General features: G+C 41.0%; 3 protein-coding genes and 1 long non-coding RNA gene across 6 annotated transcripts in view; 2 read left to right on the plus strand and 2 right to left on the minus strand.

Annotated features, from left to right (window-relative positions):
* Positions 1-20,647, plus strand: part of LOC108155045 (furin-like protease 1) — a 165,118-nt gene that overhangs the window by 108,847 nt on the left and 35,624 nt on the right. The window lies entirely within an intron of this gene.
* On the minus strand, positions 11,570-12,261 carry LOC117187174. Its single transcript, XR_004471920.1, has 2 exons — positions 12,087-12,261; positions 11,570-12,020 (listed from the first exon to the last, which is right to left on the minus strand). It is a non-coding gene; the product is annotated as an uncharacterized LOC117187174 (long non-coding RNA).
* On the minus strand, positions 13,742-14,593 carry LOC108155049 (collagen alpha-1(XVII) chain). Its single transcript, XM_033390081.1, has 2 exons — positions 14,569-14,593; positions 13,742-14,505 (listed from the first exon to the last, which is right to left on the minus strand). The coding sequence occupies exons 1-2, from the start codon at positions 14,591-14,593 to the stop codon at positions 13,742-13,744; spliced, it is 789 nt and encodes a 262-aa protein (XP_033245972.1).
* Positions 15,236-17,031, plus strand: LOC108155048 (carboxypeptidase N subunit 2). Its single transcript, XM_017285623.2, has one exon. It carries the CDS (start codon positions 15,403-15,405, stop codon positions 16,825-16,827), a length of 1,425 nt encoding a protein of 474 aa, XP_017141112.1. The 5' UTR covers positions 15,236-15,402; the 3' UTR covers positions 16,828-17,031.

Here is a 20,647-nt window from a genome sequence, read left to right on the forward strand (position 1 = left end):
ACTCCATTCAGCATGAAAGCAGATGGACAGGCGAGAAAGTTAATTGAAAATTAATTTTAAATGGCATTGTTAAAACGGAGCCAAGGATCCGAAAACGAAATGTCGCCACTCGCCCACATTTTGCATAATTAGAAGTGGTTGTAAAACTGTAATGAGTGGGGCGGGATTTTATTAATTGCAATAAGGAGAAGACAGAGTGGAGTCTTGGAGATTCTTGGGAGTTTTGTGACCCCAAAAACTTCACCAATTAAAATGTGATATATTGCCAGGATCCAAAGGAACATGTGCCACTCGACAAACTCCTGTTTTGTCTCGTATATCAAAGGCATTCTTGCTAGGGGTGTACAAGTTTTTGATGAACCTTTCAATTGATATTAAATGCTTTGGCCAGCGAGAAACTCTCGACCTCTGGACCCCAGGAGAACTCTACACCTTTCGAACTTTGGATCTGGCGACACCCGTCGAACATTTGGAAACATAACTCTCGCAAAAAAAGTGTTGACAAACATTCGGCACTTTGTTGTTTTGGGGGCAAATGTTTTCCCATTTCTGTTGCTGATGTTGGAACAAAAACTAAAACCAAACTCTGCGCAAACCCAGTTACAAGTGCAACAACAATTAATAAAAAAACATGAAAAGAAAAACTCCCTGCAAGTCCTGTAACTAGGAAAATTGCACGAGCCAGAGACAGAGGCAGAGACAGAGGAGGAGTTGTGTTTGTTTTTCCAACAAAATTCGTTGTGTCAGAAGTTTTAATGAAAACTATGCGCTCTCCCTTCAGATATAACAATATACATATATATCTGCATCTGTATCTGTAGTATCTGTGGAGGGTATACGAGGCACTTACTTTGTATCAAGTTTTGGCACTGAAATTATGATGATAAAATAGAGACAAACAAAAAGTTTCCTTTTGGTGGATGGAGAAATCTCATTAACTTTAATTTTAATTTCATTTGCTTTGCTTTTCCTGCGCTAATCAGTGGAAATGACATGGTGATAAATGGAAAATCTAGTTGGTAGAAAAATCGCCAAGAATTTCTACAAAATGCAGCATTATTCTGATGTTTTTTCTTGGATTTCTTTAGGTTTTCTTCTGCATTTCTAGGGCTTTTCTTTGGGTTTTTCTCTCGCAGCTGCTGTTTGTCATTTGCTTATCTGGCTGTAGGTTCTTCTTGGTTTCCTTTTGGCTTCCGTATCTGATGGTTCCTGCCGCTGCCGCTGCCGCTGCTGCTGCTCTCCTTCTCCTTTCATCCTTTTGTATAGCGTCATTTACATAACACTCTGGCTACAGCTTTCCTGGAGGCTATCCTTCAGGCCTGCCATCCTTCTCCCGCCCCTTTGCGTGTGTCCTGTGTTATCTATTGTTGAAGGACTGCTTCCTTCTGCTGCTGCTGCTGGATGGACGCTCGCTGATAAATGTTGTCCCCCTCCTTCGGCCACTCATCAATTTAATTGGAAAGCAAAAAGAAGAAAGACCTTTACTTTACTTTACTTTACTCTACTGTTTTTCCCTCAATTGCCTTTCGATTATCATGATTTTTGCTTGCTGCTTTTCTTAAATGAATTCCAGGCTTCCTCCCAATTCAATTATTGATTGATTGATTTTCGTGTCGTGTGTGTGTTGGACGGGCCCTTTGGCCTTTTAGCCTTCTGGACCCTGCGGTTGCAATTGCAGTATTCGTGTGTAATTAAAATCAGTGGGGAGACCTCTGGGTTCACTGTCCTTTTGAGAGGACATTCATTTTCCGCCTGAAGGTAATCTCCACCTCATGACGGAGGTCAACCGCTGCAGTGGCCCTCATTATTATTATAAAGGCTTCCTGGAAAACCGCCTGGCAACGGGCCGGGCTTTGTCTTAAGCTTAAACTGAAATGTGGGCTATTTTCTTACCTTTCCACCGCCCGGTTTTCCCTTCTTTTAAGCCCCAAGAAAAGGGTGTATCTTTTGAGAAAGGCTTAATTGGTTAGCCATTTGACAAAATTCTTGGAAGCCCGGCTGCTAAGGTGACATATTCCTTGGGAAAAAAAGGAAAAGGTGACATATTTCTTAGAAAAAAAAGGAAAAGGTAATTTTATTAATTACAAAAAAGGGTTGCTCGCTTTTTTTTAAGACCTGCTTAAAGGTGTCATTAGGCTTAAGCGGAAAGGAAATGTAAAGGAAAAGCTGGGTTTTTTTTAGCCACAGTTTGAGGGTGTATGGTTTTTGTACAGTTTCAGATTAAGTGGAGATTTTTTAAGAGGAGCAGTGAGGATGAACATGAGGATTGAAGATACATTTTAAGCATTAACAGTTTTGTGAGCATTGCTGATGAACATTTGGAGTGAGGATACATTATAAGCATTAACAGTTTGAGGAGTATTGAGGATGAACATCAAGATTGAAGATATACATTTTTAGACTGAACAGTTTGAGGACCATTGAGCATGAACATGAGGATTGAGGGAACATTTTTAGCATTAACAGTTTGAGAAGCATTGATGATGAACATCAGGATATATGATACATTATAAGTATTAACAGTTTGAGGAGAATTTAGGATGAACATGAAGATTGATATTACACTTCATGCATAAACAGTTTGAGGAAAATTGAGGATGAACATAAGAATTAAGGAAAATTTTAAGTATTAACATTTTGAGAAGCATTGATGATGAACATCAGGATTTATGGTAAATTTTAAGCATCGACAGTCTAATGAGCATTGATGATTATCACGAGTATTGAGGACACATTTTAAGCATTTAAAGTTTTAAGAGCATTGAGGATGAGAATTTCTTGTGTGAGGAAGAAGCCAACATACAGTTTCAGAGCCATGTTACTCCACAATTACTGAAAAACATGCGCTTGCTCTCTATTGCTCTACAGTTTTAACAGCCCTGTGCATGCCCACTGTTTATGGGGAACACGGTATAAACTATAGTTTCAAATGCATTCTGGGGGTTCCATAATTTCAAGAGGGCTATAGTTCGAGGAGCTTTGTTTTCATTCCCAGAGCAGTGGAAATAAAGCCTCGCGTACAGTTTTCGTAGCACTGGTAGACTTAATTTTCCTACAAACTACAGGAAATGTTCCACAATCCACTGGCATTCTCCGTAAGAACTCGCAGAAACATGATCTTGCAACGACTGTCACTTCACCTGCCACCCTGCCACCTTGCCCCAGCTCTTGCCACCTTTAACCCTGCAGTTGGCGCACCACTGTATCAACTTTCAAGCTTAACAAACAGTTTAACAAGCACCGAATGACTCTCTCGTTCAAACTTTAAACACACGTAGAGTTGACAAATTTTGCAAATATTTTTCTGCACTTTTGGTGCATGTCGACGCGAGAAACTTTTGGCCGACCCAAAAACAAAAGTTAAATACATGCACAGGCACTGCCATGTGTGGGTGTATGGGTGTATCGGTGTGGTGCTTGCGTGTCCTTTGTTCTCTTTCCTTGTCTCGTGTTCTCGTGGTGTCTGCAGAGGCGGATATCGTTGATAAATTTTAAGTCAAAAACTCGGAAAATATTTATGACTTAACTTTTTGTTTAGTAACAAAAGCAAACACGCACACACGCACGCAGATAAACACCCACGCACACAAACACATGCAAAGGCATTTATCTTTCTGGCGAATCTCCGCCGTACACTCTTCTCCCTCTTCATCTCCCTCTCCCGCTCTTCTTCTGTCAGAATTGTCACAGAACTTGGGGGCGATGCTGCTATGCAAATAGCAGGAAAACTGTATGTGGATTTTCCCAGCGCAGAACTTTAATCACATGACATGGAGAATACCACTCGCAACTCAAAAGTTTACATCATTTTCTGCTGCTGCTGCTGCTGCTGCTGGGTGTGCCATTGATCCTTGAAGGAAAAGTTTTCCCGTGCACTGCCTGCAGGCGGCAGGACCAAAAGGAGGCTGAAAGAAGCACCCAGCCTCGCCCCGTTCCTAATTGAATATGTAAACCCCCGAAATGCGATTGAGTGTGAAATGAGTGTGGACCCAAAAGTAGACCCAAAGTAACTCTGAGTTTCCCTGGAATTCCAATCTACAAGTACGACTATCCATGGGCATCTACATACACACATGCACACGTATCCTTGCAGGCAGAAAGTTTTCCTCTTCGTTTTTTTTTTTTTACTGCCGACAAGAAGACAACCAATTGAACCAGACAAGTTTTTGATACCCCGCTATTTGGGGCGGCTAGACCAGGGGTATAAACGTTTTTCAAATGAAATATAGACTATGATCTGGGGAGAAGAGGTAACCGTGAGACCTTGGCCTGTGGTCTGAGATTTTAGGTGTAGTCATTGCCTGTGGAAAACCAGGAAAATCCAGTATGAAAGATAGGATTTCTTTCGTAACTTTCGAAGAAGTTGGGAAGAAGTCTATTATTTCCAAGTTATGGTACCAAAATGTTCTACAATACTTTATAGAGGCAGGATCTACATAAATACCAAAAATCATTAGGTTCGGATGATTATAGCACAAAAAAAATTGTATAAATCGCCAATGAAGGATCATAAATATGGAGAAATCCTAAGAATCGCTTAAGGAATCCTAAATATCTATTATCTACTATCTATCCAGTAGATCCTTAAAACTTTCTCAAAATTTGATAATTTTTAGACTCGAAAAAAATAAGGGAAATAATAAATAATTAATTAATAAAAATAATAAAAAAATAAAATAATACAAAATAATTAAGATAATAAATACTTTCCCTCCTTCTCTCTCTCTCTCTCCCTCTAGATGGGGGCTTCGTTCACATCGTTTGACAAGTTTATTCCTTGAACACTTTCCCTTTGTAATACAGGGCATCTTTTAGTATTAACCCCCCTTTGAAACCTTTATCCTTGCATTCGTTTTGGTCTGCCTTCGATTGAAATTAAGTTTCCGTAGTTTTGTGTGCCGCAAATGAATCAATGATTGAGCCCAAAGAGTGAGTGGCGGCGGAATGGAATGAATGGTTCGAATGCGAAACTTTTCTGCATTTGCCAACACTGCGGAAAAGTTCTAGCTTCTGGATAGTGCTAGTGCCATTAGAGGAGCTAATAAATATTTCCCAATTCAAGGGAAAGTTTTCCGTGTGTGTGTGTGGCACCCAGAAAAAAAGAAGCAAAATTTACACACCAATCGATTCAATTTCCCGTGAAAAATGTAAGGTCATAGAAATTACAATACTCCACAGAGGAGGACATTGTCTGCGGGATCTCCCTACTCCCTTCTGCTGCAGCTGGTGGCCCCAGCTCTGGCTCTGGCTTGGCCCCAGCTCTACCTTGCCCCTCTGTGAGTCTTCTGTGAATCTTCTGTGACTCCTCTCTGTCCTCTGGCTGTCCCCTCTGTGGCTCCTATCTTGCCCCAGGCCGTCCCTTCTGTGACTCTATTGCCTCTGGCCGTACCTTCGTGACTCCTCTCTTGCCTCTGGCTTTCTCCCCCCCTAACGCCTCTCTGTGCCTCTTTCTTACCTTCTAAAAGGTGCCTCCTCAATTAACTTGGCCCATGTTCTTTGCCACTGCCCTGCTCCCACAACTTCCTGCACTTGTGGCCAGGAGAAATAAAATTTTAACAGCTTCGCTTCTGACACCTGACCTCGGACCTCGGACAAAGATGCTGTAGAGGGCGAAGAAGAAGATGCTTGAAGGCCTTGCTGCTGCTGATGAAGATGATGATTGGTCTGGTCTGGTCTGGTGTTTGCTCTCCTGAGAGCAGGCTGTAAAATTAATTAGCTATATTAATGAGACAGCTGCGTAAAGAAGATCCTATCCTATTCCGTGGCCGTGCTAATTTATGATTGAAATGGATGTCAGGTGGAGGCTCCTTCCTTCCTTCCTTTTTGCAGCAATTATACCCTGAAATATTTCCTGATTTCTTTGCAGAAATATCTGCTTCATCGCTCCTTTGCATTTTTCTCTTTGAGTTTTTTTTTTTGTAAATATTTTTTAATGCATATTTTTTGAGCGTTTTTCGCTTAACAGGGAAATCCGCCAGAAAACGAAGAAGAAAATGCGTAAGAAAGTTTTCTAGCCCCCAGCTTTTCCCCCCCTCGAGTATTTTTCTTTTTTCTTCTTTTGTTAACGCCCAATCGCATCGTGTTTACTTGGCTTATCTTTTGGGATGCTGACAGTTTTTTTTTGCGCTTGAGAAAATATTTTGTAAAATGGGACAGAACCTAAAGTAAACGGGCGTTGGTTTAAGGGCCACGCCCCTTAGACTTAGGCTTGTGAAAATGTATTGCCTGCCTTTTGGAGTCTACAGAAAATCATTAGAAAAACGCGTTTAAGCTTTTGTCTGTTGCTCGGACACGCCCTTTGGCTTTTCTCAATGATCTGTCGCGCTTCCTCCTCTTCCTCTGCCTCTTCCTCCCTTTTGCCGGTACAGAGAAATTGGCGTCCGGCCTCAGTCGAGTGGAAAATTGCTAATGGCCGAAGGAGAAAAACCAAAACACAAAAAAAAGAAGCAAAAACTTTGACTTTCTGGTAAATGGTCGCTGCCTGTGATTTTAATTAAAAGTCAGCGACCAAAAGTCGCAGCACCAGGAGCAACAAAAGGACTTCCTTTACGAGTCCCTTCTAATTGCCCTTCGAGTAAAACAAAAACACAAAAAAAAGTGTAAAAATAAAAGGAAAACTCGTCGTAAATTTATACATTGCTCAATCAAGTGGAACGATTGTGTATTGCAGAGGAAAAAGCCATACAGAAAGAGAAGGCAACAACCCCAGCAATAGAGAGAGAGGGGGAGAGGCAGAGGGACGAAATCACGGCAAATATTTCCCTTGCATAAATATCGAAAATTTTTTTGCACTCTTTGGTTATTGTATTTTTGGTCCCCTCTTCGTTTTCCCCTTGCTTCACGCCCCTTGCCATGCGATTGTATATTTTGCTTAGTCAAACAAATCGTTAACAATTGCACTTTGGGGTTGAGGGTTGAGGGTCGCAGGTCAAATCAAATCAACACTTTCCACTTGATTAGTCCAATATGGAAATTTGATATTTCCCAGGAATATTTTCCAATTTGAGGGACAGTTTTTGAGGCCAATTACAGAGAGATATTTGGAGCGGCAAAAAAAAATATATATATTTGGGGCAGCACGAAATATTTTTCGAGTGGAGTTTTGATTGGTTTTTTAAGTTTTTTTTTTTTTTTTATTGAAAGTTTTGTAAGGAAAAAGGGAACAGGTTTTAATGGTATACAAAAATAAAATGATTTTGAAATGTGCAGAATAATTGAATATCAACTTAAAAAGTATCATAAAGGGTGAATAAGTAATTTGAAAAAATTCAAGACCGAATTTTAAATTTACAAAATATATTTCTTCTTCAACAAAATATTTTTGAAGGCCAAAATATATTTCTTTTAATTTTTATATATTTTTTGTACCATTATTTCATATATTATTCCTGCGTATACTTGATAAAAACACAACCAGAAATTAAGTATACGCAGTGTTAAACCAATAAACTCGCTTGAAATGCTGATATTTATTTTATTTCAAATGCATTTCGCAGGCTTAAATGTTTTGTGCAACATTTACCTCCGCATTCCACAAAATGCACCATAAATTATGCCTATCCTTCCATTCGGCCATCCATCGCATCCACATGCCAAAAGACAATTTGAGTTATTAGACCCCCACATGCAGCCATGGGATGCAGATGCATCATATATCATGGTTGGAAAATAGATTGGCATTTTAATTGCTGTCCAATTTCAACGTTCAAGTGCCCGCCGCTTAGCCAAGGACAGTCCGGAGGCGGGGCTTTCGATTGATGGAGAGATGGCAATTGAACTCTAAAGGAAATTAAGTGAATCTCTTCTCTAGAGCTCGAGTTATAAATTATACAACAATCCAATGTCTATTGTGCCACTTAATGGGTAATGGAAATTCGGTGTACTTTTGATCGTTAATTGACGGATTTCTCGGTACTCTCAGTGGGCCAATATTGTTAGAGTTTTTTCTACTCTTTCTAGACAGAATTTTGGCTACATTTTTAATTAACTAGACGAAAGGATTTTCTGATGGCAAAGCAGGAGGCGAGTGGCAGAGCCTATAAATCTGCCAGCAGTTTATTCCTTTGTGATGCCTTTCTCTCTCTCTCTCTCGTTTGGCAACGCTTTGTCCTTGTCATGATTTGGCATGCATTCAAAAAAAAAAAAGAAAAAAAAGTTTTTCCAACGATACAAAAGCCCGTTTCTGACATTGAAAAAAGTGGAGGGACACAGACGCAGACGCACCCAAACGGATGGCAATCAACGGCTGCAATTATGTATTTGTATACGCCAGAGTGTGTGTTGGAATGTGTATCTGTGTGTCCCTGTGCGTCCCTGTGTGTCCCTGTGTTGTATTGAACTTGCCTCTGACCTTAGCCTGCTTTCAGCACTCTGGGCTTATAGCGTACTTGCTTAGTCATTTTGGCACTAGAAAAATGGCAAAAAAAAATATAGGAAAATTCTTAACGAATCATGGAATACACTTTTTTTGTTTAAAGGCTATAAAATATAGTCCTTTGATGCGGAAACCCCAAAAAAGAGAGGGAAATTCCTAAAAGTGAGAGTTTGTTGAGGCTAAAAGCACATATAGGGTTATTTAGGATATATATAGGGATATATATAAAATCTGCTGTTGATCTGAATCAAGAATATATATACTTTAAGGCATCTAAAAGGTTTAGTTCCCTTTAAAAACTCCAAATCCCAAACGCTCTACTTCAAGAGCATAAAAAAACCTATGCGAAAATGTGTTGCATATTTTTAGGCTGCCCTTACAACACTTTCTCCCTCTATTGGTCTCTCTCTCTGGCTGTCCCTGTCTCTATGTCTCGTTCATGGCCACACATGCCACAACCACATTGGCATCAGCTTCAACATCATCGTCGCGCGTTCAACGTCAAGTGGCCCACTCGGCATTCCCCACTTGAAGCGTAATGAAAGCATTTTTGCCACTAACACATGTACTAGAGCCCTTGGAAAGACATCGAAAGAGATGGAAAGATAGTTAGAGAGAGAGAGACGGGACGGGTCGGGACAAGGCACTTGCTTAACTTTTAGTGTAGTGCGACATCAGATTGACACTTGTCGAAATCATTTTTTGTGTGTCTCCCACCGAAGGGACATTTTTTGTGCCCTCACAGGGCAGACATTAGCTAAAAGAGCAAGCCTGAAATTAAGTCTAATCTCTGTTCTTTATCTACTGTACTCTCCTAGTGCCCAAAAGGATTCGCACAGATTTGTAATTCCATTAAGATTTCTGTCTCATTGCACAGAAAGTCAAGTTCAGTTTATTTTGTGCTGAAGTCCTACACCTGGCTGCCGAGAGAACAATAAAACACATTAACACCTATTAGGGGGCCGTTTATAAAGGGAAGGAGTGTGTTTGGGTGTGTGTGTGTGGCAGTGGGCGTGGCATTGTGTGAATGGGAACATAAATAAAAGCGACTGTCTGCCAAGTTATGAATAATAATGACAATAGAGAGGGGGAGAAGGAGAGAACGAAAGCTAAACTGCTTTGTATACGAGTATATGTACTGATTATGTGTGTCTGCGTATCTGTGTGAATGTGTAATGGTAATTAAGCTTTTGGCCTTTTAGAAACCAGTCAGAGGCAGCCCCAACAACATGGCTCCCCTCTGGGCCATTTTTATGGTCATTTGTGCAATGGAATGGAAAAGGAATGGAGGAAACAGAGAAAGAAAAAACGAGAGAGCAACTAGAAGCGAAACAAAGGGCAGACAAATGAGATACTCTAGGAAAATTAACAAATTATATAGTTATAGGGCTTAAAAAACCCACTCTCATGCGCTCAGTATCTCCGAAAATGAGTCTGCAATGTTCAACTGGTTTTTTAGGATTTTCTAGTATTTTTTTTGTATTTCTCAAGTGTTTTTTGGTATATCGTAGAGCTGCCGCACACAATATTCCACAGTATTTTTCCTGTAGTTTAATTATTATGATATTTATTTGGTAATTTCTTGTGCATTTTTTGAGTATTATTCCAGTATGTTTTTTTGGTATATTCTAGTCTTTTCTGTATTTTTAGTATTTTCTAGTATTATCTAGTATTTTTCTGGTATTTCCTAGTATTTTTTGTGATATTATTCTAGTATGATTTCCTAGTAATTTTTAGTATTTGGTAGTATGGTTTTCTAGTATTTTTCTGGTATATCTGCAGTATTTGTTGCAGTATTTTTGTAGCATGATTTTGGTATGGTTTTCTAATAATTTTCTGGTATTATTGTAATTTATTTTTGGTATTTTTCTAGTATATTTTCAAGCGAAAGATATACCCATAGATTTCCACAAACCCAATGCACCCTTTTGTGCCCAACAATTACCTGGGTATACAAAATAGATTCTCGGCCAGACACCACAGGAAACAGAACACATACCTGGGGACGGGGGGACGGGGCCATAACATGGTCTCAGATAAGAACCGGCCAAAGGATGAACCTTCCTCCAGGTGTACTGTACATGTGTGTCTGGGTGTGTGCGTGTGTGTGTGTGTATACAAATCTCTGCGCTAATTAAAAGTCATTAGAGGGGGCTGGTGGTGCCGGTATAATTGCATCTAAATGAAATGCCAGACTAAAGGAGAATCCTTCGGTTCCCACCGGTTGCCCGGGGATAAATCAGTTAGAGCTTTAAGCCCAGATCCCCCAGATGATTATGTTAACGTTATCTAATTACATTTTTCCCTTTTTATTTACAGGTAAGCAACACTCGCCATTAAACATGAAGCTACCCGTCCAGGGGCGGTAAATATTTTCAGGAATTAAGAGGAGGCCTTTTAATGGAACCCCTTGTTTTGGGTGGGGGTGGGGCTGGGGTGGGAAAGTTCAAAGGGGAATGAATATTTCACCGACTCACTTTCATTTAGCACTTGGCCAATGTCCTGCCGTGTGCGGTTTCCATGAAATATGGATTGGTATTACCTACGAAATGCAAATGCCGAAAAATGAATGAATAATGAAACATCGAGTGCCTCGAAGTGTTTTGTGCCCTACCCGAAAGTCCTTCAAAGATTCAATTGGAGATGGCGATGGTGATGGGCTGCTCAGTTTTCTTCTTCATAAATTTTCAGCTGCTTCTCGGCTCATGAAATATGCAAGTGGCAAAGCTGGGCATGAAAATGCCCGAGCTTCCGTTGCAAGTCCTCTCTCACTCCCTGACCCTGTCCTTTTTTTTATCCTATTATCTCTGTACAAGTTTTCCTTTTTTTTTCTCTTGCTGGCTCTCGCCGGGTGTGCTCCTCCTACTGGGCGGCTGCTGTTTTGTTTAAATTGTCAGTTTGAACGCAAAACGCCGTAGTTCCGGCCAGTGTTCATTTCGCTGACTTGAACCTCCTGTCGTGTCCTGTCCTGTCCTGCAAATTACAGCCAGAGAACTTTTGTTCTTCTTTCCATTGGATGGAGGGATGGCTCCCTCGCTGCGATATTTCATTCTTCCTGTTCATATTCTCTGGCAAATATTTCTCTGCAGATATTTTTTTTAATAAATATATTTTTTATACACCCCAGGGAGTGGAGATTTGCCTGTGGATAAAGTTGAAGCTGCTCTTATCGATATAATTGAACGAAAGTGTTTGCTCTTTGGCTTTGGTATTTTATTGGTATTTCTTGCGATGTTTCCGATGGGTATTCTTGAATCTTTTCAAGTTCTTGCTGTCAAGTAATTTCCCTAAAAGACCTGCCACTCATTATGCATAATGCCACGTGGCTGCCTCATTATGGACCACATCAAAGTGCTGCCAGAGAAGATACTTTCGCCCGAAATACCTTTCGTATCTGGCCCGAAAAACACACACACTTTATTATTTATTGCCATAATCATTTTAATGGCAACAGGCAGAGCGGCTGGCAAACACGATAATCATGTTTATTAACATTTTAACTTAATTCAGCGGGTGGTACTCCTTTCCAGGGGATATACGAAAGGTATCCTAATCATCAGTCAGCCGGAAGTCGGCAGGTGTTTGTCATGACACTCAAGAATGGGAGGCAGGATTTTCTTTCACTCATTTGATTAGCTTCTTTACTCTGGGGGGGGTTGTTTTTCTTAATCATTTTCTTCATACCAAAAAGACATATTTTTTCACTGGCTACCTCCCCCGGCGATCCATCATGCGGTGGAACTGCTCTCTTCCTGCCCCTGCCACTGAAAGCATTTTCATTTAATTGAAACAAATGCGTGCTGCGTATCAATTGAGGCAAGAGGCGAACCCAAGCCCAAGCCCAAAGCCCACATACTCTCGTACTCGTACTAAAATAAATATGTGTCTCTAAGCAATAAAAACTAAATGACAACAAATTCAAACAAAGCCAAAAAATAAAAGAGGGGCGGCCTGACACCATTCCTCTGGCCGAGGAGGAGGTCAAACATTATGTCAGGTGCCGCTTTGGAGCTCTGTGTCCACCAATTGAGTGGCCCGTCAATGGGGGCCACCCCCTAGATCTGTGTGGTGGTGTCAAACTGATATTAAAATCCATGTAAATTACACACAATCATCATAACGCTCCTCTCCTCATGTGTGTGTGTGTGGGTCACTGAGTGTGCCATAAAATGACACCAAACACGAGCACATGGATCGACTTTTTATGGGTGCTGACCATTTGACAGACTCGTTACAGCTACAGATACAGACACAGATACAGTCACAGATACAGATACGAGCTACAGATAATATCTGCAACGTGCTTTTGGGTCTTTGTTTTTAAAGTGCAGCTGTACTCATGGGATATTTGATGGATATAATGTTTTGTGGTTACTATATATAGTGGGAGGTGCTATATGTACGAGATATATATATATGGGAGATACGTGAAAAGATACTTTTGATAGTTTCAAATATCTTTTGCTTTTTAATAAATGATTAAGAAGATAAAGGATTAAAGGATTTATAACTTCAGAGGCCCAAAGATTGTAGATATATTTATTTGTACCTGTGTATTTGTATCTATATTCTATAAAAAGATATTGCGCTATGCTTCGTTGTTACTATATATTGTGGGAGGTGTTATATTACACTTACTTAGAGGAGAATTCGATAGAAGATACGAGAAAAGATACTTTTTATAGTTTCCAATATCTTTTGCTCTCTAATAAAGGATTAGGAAGACTTTTCACATTTATTTTGTAGGTATTATAGCTTCACAGGCACAAGGATTGTATTTATATCCGTTTGTATCTGTGTATTTGTATTTATATTCCATAAAAAGATATTGCGCTATGTTTTGTGACTACTATATATGTGGAAGGTGTTATATTACACTTACTTAGAGGAGAATTCGATAGAAGATACGAGAAAAGATACTTTTTATAGTTTCCAATATCTTTTGCTCTCTAATAAAGGTTTAAGAAGACATTGAAGACCTATTCTGAAGTATTTATAGCTTCAGAAGCACAAGGATTGTATCTTTATCTATTTGTATCTGCGTTTTTGTATCTATCTTCTATAGAAAGTTATGCTGTTGCCTTAAGATCTAATCTCTGAAAATTCTCCCCATCCAAAAAGTGTATTTTCCATAAAAAAATTGATGGATAATAAAGGCAGCAAACCTGTTTTAAAAGCGGATTCCACCTAAAAATTCAATCAACCGAAGGGCGCTGCTGCACGTAATTTGGAGTCTCCAATGAGGAATGATCTAAAGAGCTAAATATTGTTTGAAAATTCATGGAAAACCTCCCATTTCCCCAATAAATAAATACATTTTCCTTGCATTTATGTCAATATTTTCATTCTATATTTCATGTAGTTGCCTTAACTTTGATAACCATTCGAAAAGTGTTCAGAATATTGCGGCTTATTATTATTATTATGATTGCTGCTCGTCTGCGTATACCAAATGCTCTGCGGGGTATTCTGGGAGGGCTTCTGGGGCTGAGATTCGCCCGGGGGGCCTCGGTGACCACGCGGACCCGTGGGTCCGGCCGGGCCACGCATGCCGGGCGGGCCGGGCGGCCCCGGGGGACCGGGTGGCCCGGGCACTGGAATGGGAATGTATGCAGTGGGACCCAAAGGTTCCTCCTTCTCAGCAGCAGAATCGCCAACCGAAGAGGGATTCAGGAGATTCACGTTGGGCCAATTGAAGCCCGATTGTCCTTGGAGATTGAACCCGAGCTGGACACGTGGCACCATCACATAAGACAGACCCGGATTGATGCGGTTTTGGTTCTGGCTCTGTATGCCGTTGCGATTGGTGACGATGGAGGGGCCATAGGCCACCGGATAGGCGGCCACTTGGGGCACCACATACTTGACATTCTGATCGTTGACCAGCGGCATGGAATTGGAGTACAGATAGTCGGGGACCTTGCGACTGTCTTTCTCTGCCTCGGTTTCGGCTTCGATGATTTGTGGCTCCTGGAAGGTGACTTCTTCGTCGTCTGATCGCTTGATGGGCTCTCCCTGGGAGGAGAAAATCACAATCTGTGGCTCCTCCAGGGCACTGCGACCAGAGCCATGGACACGGCGCAGACCCGAAAGACGGGCATCGATCAGGGCACAGGAGAGGCACAAAAGAACTGAAAAAAGAAGGGATTTTATTTGTATATCTTTTGGGAGTGGCTTGGTTTGTGTTTTCTTACCGAATATTTGCACACTTGGCTTCATGTTGGACAACTGTTTGGGTTCTCTGGGTGTGTGGTCTGTTTTATACCACAAAAATACCAAAAGATAAGATCTGCCAGAAGAGTGGAGCTGGAGTTCTGGGAATGTGTTGCCGCGAGGTTCAATCAACTTTTGGCCATCTTTGGGCCATCAATTTTATGTCTCTCCTAAAAGTGGGTCAACATTTGGAACCTGTTCTAATGGAAGGGCTCTACTTATCCAAAGATCTTCAATCATTACTCAAAAACCCAGAGAACTTCTCTGGGGAGCACCCTGCTCTCTCCCTATCATCTATTGCTGATCTTTTTTCGCAGAATTGTTGTGATTTCCCCCCTCCCTCCATTTTTTTTGGCATTTCCTACTTTAAAAAACATTCATTTTCATCAGTCAGCCAAAAATAAAGGCAGAAAAAATGCCTTGTGGCAGTGGGAAATCACGAATGAAATTGAAAGTTCAAACCATAGCCAACCAAGTATTGTTTTTGTTGCTGTGTCCCGTCTCTTAATTGAATTAAATCGAAAAACAAAAATTAGTTGCAGAAGCGAACCCCCTTTTTTGTTGCTTTCGAATTGAAAGCAGCAGCAGCAGCAGCCCGCATCCGAGGCATTCCACCGAACGGTAGCGGCACTCAAACAGCAAAACATTATCGCAATGGGGTCGACCACTGCGACAGTTGCCTGATCCACGGAACAGTTGTGCCACTTGCGCCGTGGCGTGCGCGTCGTTGGGCGCTCACCAACGCCAACCCCGAAAAAAACCCCAAAAGCAGGTGTCCTGTCCATTCATCTCGCGTGTGTGTGTGTGTGTGTGCAATGTGGCTGTCGCTGTCGCTGCTGCTGTCGCTTGTGGTGGCCTGGTGGCTGCCACTGGCGACCCCAGAGCCTTCCTCGCCATCGGGGGCCACGGGGGGACAGCTGCGTCGCCTGTGGCTGCAGGATCACTGCCATGCGGGCATCTGCACGAACGTGCAGATCGGGCGCAGTGATTATGTGATTCTGTCGCAGGCCCCGATCCCCAATCAACTGATGCTGACGTTCATCAACTCGAGCATCGCCAAGATACCGCATCTGCTGTTCGACACGTTTCCGGATCTGCAGATGCTCCGCATGGAGAACTGCTCGCTGGAGACATTCGAGAAGCCGCAGTTCGAGGGCGCCAGCAACCTGATGAGCCTCTTTCTGGGCCTCAATCGTCTCAAGGATATACCCAAGAATATATTCCTGGGAGCGGATAACCTGGCCACGCTGCATCTCCATGGGAACCAGCTGAAGCATCTGTCGAATCACAGTCTCCATGCCCTGAAGGAGCTGAAGGAGCTCTCCCTGGCAGACAACATCATCGAGCAGCTGCCCCTGGGGCTCTTTGGGGGAATGCGAAAGCTGATGGACCTCAATCTGGCTGGGAATCGTTTGACGGCCCTACCGCGCGGCATCTTTGACAAGAACTTGAATCTAACGCGAATCAATCTGGCTCGAAATCGTTTCACGGCCTTCGAATCGGAGCTGCTGAAGCTGCAGCCGCGTCTGTCGCTCCTCGACATCTCTGGGAACATCATCCAAGAGTTGACGCTGAACTTCAGTCTCCTGGAGCTGGCCGTGGCCCACAGCTGCGATCTGAGGCGACTGACGGTCTACGGGATAGTGCGAGAGCTCGATTTGCACAACAATTCGCTGCGGGAACTGCCCCACATACCGCAGGCCGTCAACGTCACGAGCTTGGATTTGTCGCAGAATCCCCTGGGGAATCTTCAAGGGAATCCCCTGAGGCGCTTCACGGCCCTGCTGCGCCTCAATCTGTCGACCACCAATGCCCATGAGCTGCCCGAGGGCCTCCTCAAGAAGCAGACGAGTCTCCAGATGCTGGACATATCAGGCAATTTGATGTACTCGCTGAAGATCACCCTCTTCGATAGTCTGAAGGCCCTGCAGTATTTCTACTTTCAGCAGAACAACTGGAACTGCGATTTCCTGCAGCTCTTGATGAGTTCCTTTGTCAAGCGCAAGGATCTCTCCTTCATGGAGGACATCACGGCCCCCGAGCTGGTCGACGATTATGTCGATGGCATTGCCTGTTGGTACGAGAGCGATAAAACATCCAAAAAGTGCGATGCCAGCAGCTCCGATGCGGCCATGGAGCTATCTGTAGTACGGAATGAGATCAAGGCCTTCACGGAGGTGGTCGAAAAGAAGTTCATCAAGGTCTATCGAATGTTGGAGGAGATGAAAATGAAGCTATAACCAAATCTATAAACTATCTATCGAATATTTAATCCCCCAAACCAAGTATCTAATCCAGTATTTAATCGCATTATCCAACATAAATTTATTTGACACAACGACAAGCAATGACATGGCTATTTTTAAGGATTAATGTTACACACACACATATTTATTCAATAATAAAGTTCTTCTTACGGGAAAATCTAGGGAAAACAAAACAAACAAAAAGTGAAGAAGGGTTTTCTCAAAATATACCACAAAAAACACCATTTCTCCCCAGTGGATATTTAATCCCCACCATCATTTTGTTAAATGAATTATCATTTATCCCATATATCATACATTTATCCAAAAAAAAAACCCGTCCTTTATTTCTATTCCAAAAGGGATGCCCCTATGGCGAAAATTCCTTTATGGATAATCATATTAAAACAGTTTATCAGGCGATAAACCCCATGGATGCCACCACAGAAATTTGCAAAAATTCCACAAATATTACACTCTTCTTTAACGCTCAATTTAATGCCATAAATATTTTATGCAAAACACGAGGCAAGCCCGTAACAGCATAAAAAACCCGAACAGAATGGCAAAAAATATTTATGGCATAACAAAAATATACATAAATATATATATTTTTTTTAAATATGAAAATTATCAGCGTAATCGGAAATAAAAAAAAAAAACGAGGGAGCGAGTGATGATACAGACAGAGCGACAGAGACACTTAAAAACCGACAAAACTTAATTAAATGCAGAAACACACAAAGAGAAAAAGAGAGGGACAGCGAGAGGTATAAACACTAAAGATGGAATGGCGATGAGGGGTCGAAGTGTGGATACCCTATCAGAGAGGTATAGGCTTTTGTTCATAAGGGTTTTATGGGTTATTTAGCAGACGAGGAAGAGTTATATATTTCCGAGTCTCTGAGGCACTTCCGCTGGATCTCTCTCTCTATCTCACACTCCCATTCTCCCCTTCTATCGTTCTGCTTTCAGAGCATTTTATTGCTGTTCTATGCCCTTCCTATAAGTAGCTGAATTAAGCTGAATTTTCCTGGTTTTTCATGATTTTTCTATGAACAAAACATTGGCATAATAACATTGAGGAGCGCATAGAAAGGCGCTGCTAAAACTCGACCCAAATGTTAGCCCAAACATTAACATAGAGCTAACATTAACAGCGTCTTTCTATACGCCTCTCACAAGCAACACCTAAGCTCAAACAACATTCACTGTAAACCTAACGACCACTAACATTTTCCTTAACATTCAATTTACAGTTGAGCAGCACTTTAACAGCGCCTTTCTATGCACTTCTTATGAGCATAGCAGGCGCGTATATCCCGCCTTAACATTCAATTAACAGCTGCTAGGCATATTATTAACAGCGCCTTTCTGTGCACTTCTCATGGGCTGCACCTAAGCAGGCGCCTATATCGGTATTAAGATCGGTTTTTTTTTGTGCTGTTGAATATTTTACTCTCTCTACTATTATTCCTTGTTTATTTTTCTCTATCCATTCGTTCCTTTCTGGTTTTTCTCTACTGTTGTCTATCTTTCGTTCTCCTGTCTTATTCCTAATCTATTTTCTTCTCTGTCTCACCCTTCCTCTACCCTTTGTCTGTCCCTCCCATCAAATATCAGCAGTGCAACCCTCCCTCTCGCTAGCAATCAGTCTACCCCTTGAAGAAAGGGCATCAGAGCAGCAAACGTCAATGGGATTCTCTTCTTTTTTTGTTCAACCAGCCAGCATCCGATGGGACAGCACATCTGATTGCTGAAAACAGGACAATGATAATAATAAATGAATTTTATAAATATTTTTTCAGTGCCTATTTAATATGGAATGGGTGTGCCGTCCTGCAGTCCTGCCGTCTACTGTAACTGTATCTCTTCATGTGTGTGTAAGTGTGGCAAATAAACAAACAAAAACACCAGACACACTCACACACATGTGTGATGCCATTAAAATATGGCTTACAGTTGATTGGACAGAAAATTGTGTGGTGCAAGTTTTTTCCTGGCCGCCTGTCGCCACAGAGATATGCCACTTGTGTGTGGCAACTATGAAAACTTTTGGAGTTGACAATGTGTTCGGGTTGTGCTGCTTCGTTTGATGATTTATAGACCCAGGATGAACCTTATCCTTAAAGAGCCGCCATTTCGCATTTCACGCATTTATGCTGAGAGCTGTGCCAGGGCTTTCTGTCGCTGTCGGCTGTCTCTTATCCAGCATCCATTTTCCAATAAGCATCATTTGCATTTTCGATGGTTTTCCATTTCTATGCAAAAATCTTTTGAGGGAGAGAAAGATGAAAGCGGCGAAAGTACTGCCACGCCATAAAGTATGCAACACATTTTAAAGCTTAAGCCATTAAGATCTCTCTCTAGTCCTGCTCTCTATAATACCTTACCCCCCCTCCAACTCTCTCCCCCTGCTGCTCTGTCTCTCTCTCTCTCTCTCTCTCTCTCTCTCCCTCTCGCTCTTTCTCGCTTCTGTTGTGTGTCCTCCCCCTTCTGTTCAGCTGCTGCTGCTGCTGTAAGACTCTTACTATGCTTGTAAGCAACTTCCGTTTCCGTTATCCGACGCGTCGTTTGTTCTGCCATTGTTGCCACTGCTGCAGCTCCAGCTCTCGCTCCAGCTGCTGCCATTGTTGTCTGCTCCTCCTGTTACGCCAAAACGTAACGTTAACAGAGCTAACGTGCTTACGCTACGCAACATATGCACGGGTCGCAGGGCACAGTGCAGCCCCAACTTTTGTGTCTTGTCTTGAAGCTTAAATGCATTTTGGCCAAGTTTATGAAATTGTTGTTTGTTGTTGTTGTTTTGATGCCACAACTCATTAAGAAAACAAAAGCTCTACACAAAAGTTTCCCCTTACCTTAAGAACCACCCTTCTACATCTTCTCCCTTACTTTCTCTTAGTTTTTGCTATAATTAAGTTGACTTTATTACCTCCCCCAGCACCCCCCCTCCCCCACCAAACAAAATGTTGCACATTTGGCCTTGGGCTTTCCTGTTGTGCGGACCCCCCGGGGCTTAACCGCTCGAACATTTATTGAACTTTCATTATGGCCACTTTATGACCAGAAATTTCCTTATTACCTCAACAGCTGTTGTCCGGGAACTTTGCCTAGAGTTTGGGGCGAGATTAGAGGTCACTTTTTGGGGGCGAAGAGAGTTGTGGGAGGATATAGGGATATAGGAATATAGGAAATGAAGAAAATAGCCTGAGGATTTAATAAAAATTAAAATTAAAAATAAATCTAATATAATAATAAAATATAACAAAATAAATTGAAAATAAAAATGTTAATTAAATTAACATTAATATGAAAATATAAAATTTAAATATAATACTTTAAAATTAAAAAATATATACACATATATATTTCATATTTAAAATAAATACATTGAAATTGTGTATAAAAAAGAAAAAAAATTTTTCCTATATTTAAATAAAATATTTTTATATTTCGATTAAATATATTTCCCCAAAAATTTATATTTAGATTAAATATGGATATTTATATTATTATATATTATATTAGATATAATATAAAATATTAAATCTTAATCTAAATATTACAACAAAATTTAATATATCTTATATTTCAATTAAATATTTTCATATTTTGATTAAATTTCGTATTAAAATAATTCCAATATCCATATTAAAAATGATTTTATTTTAATTTGTTTTAATTTTATTAAATTTGATATAATATAAAAGATCAAATCTAAAGGATTCAATTAGTCCTTTAATTCAAAAATCCTTTTTAATGTTATTCTAATATATTTTCCTAAATTGTTTAGTTCCACTAAAAGCCGCAT

This window comes from Drosophila miranda, chromosome 2 (assembly GCF_003369915.1).
Source record: "Drosophila miranda strain MSH22 chromosome 2, D.miranda_PacBio2.1, whole genome shotgun sequence".
Classification (NCBI taxonomy): Eukaryota; Metazoa; Arthropoda; class Insecta; order Diptera; family Drosophilidae; genus Drosophila; species Drosophila miranda.

Coding starts and splice junctions, on each gene's coding strand:
- LOC108155049 (XM_033390081.1), bottom strand. CDS start 14,593: ATGAAGCCAAGTGTGCAAATATTCG. Junction 14,506..14,568: donor GCCAAGTGTGCAAATATTCG/GTAAGAAAACAC, acceptor TTCTTTTTTCAG/TTCTTTTGTGCCTCTCCTGT.
- LOC108155048 (XM_017285623.2), top strand. CDS start 15,403: ATGTGGCTGTCGCTGTCGCTGCTGCTGTCGCTTGTGGTGGCCTGGTGG.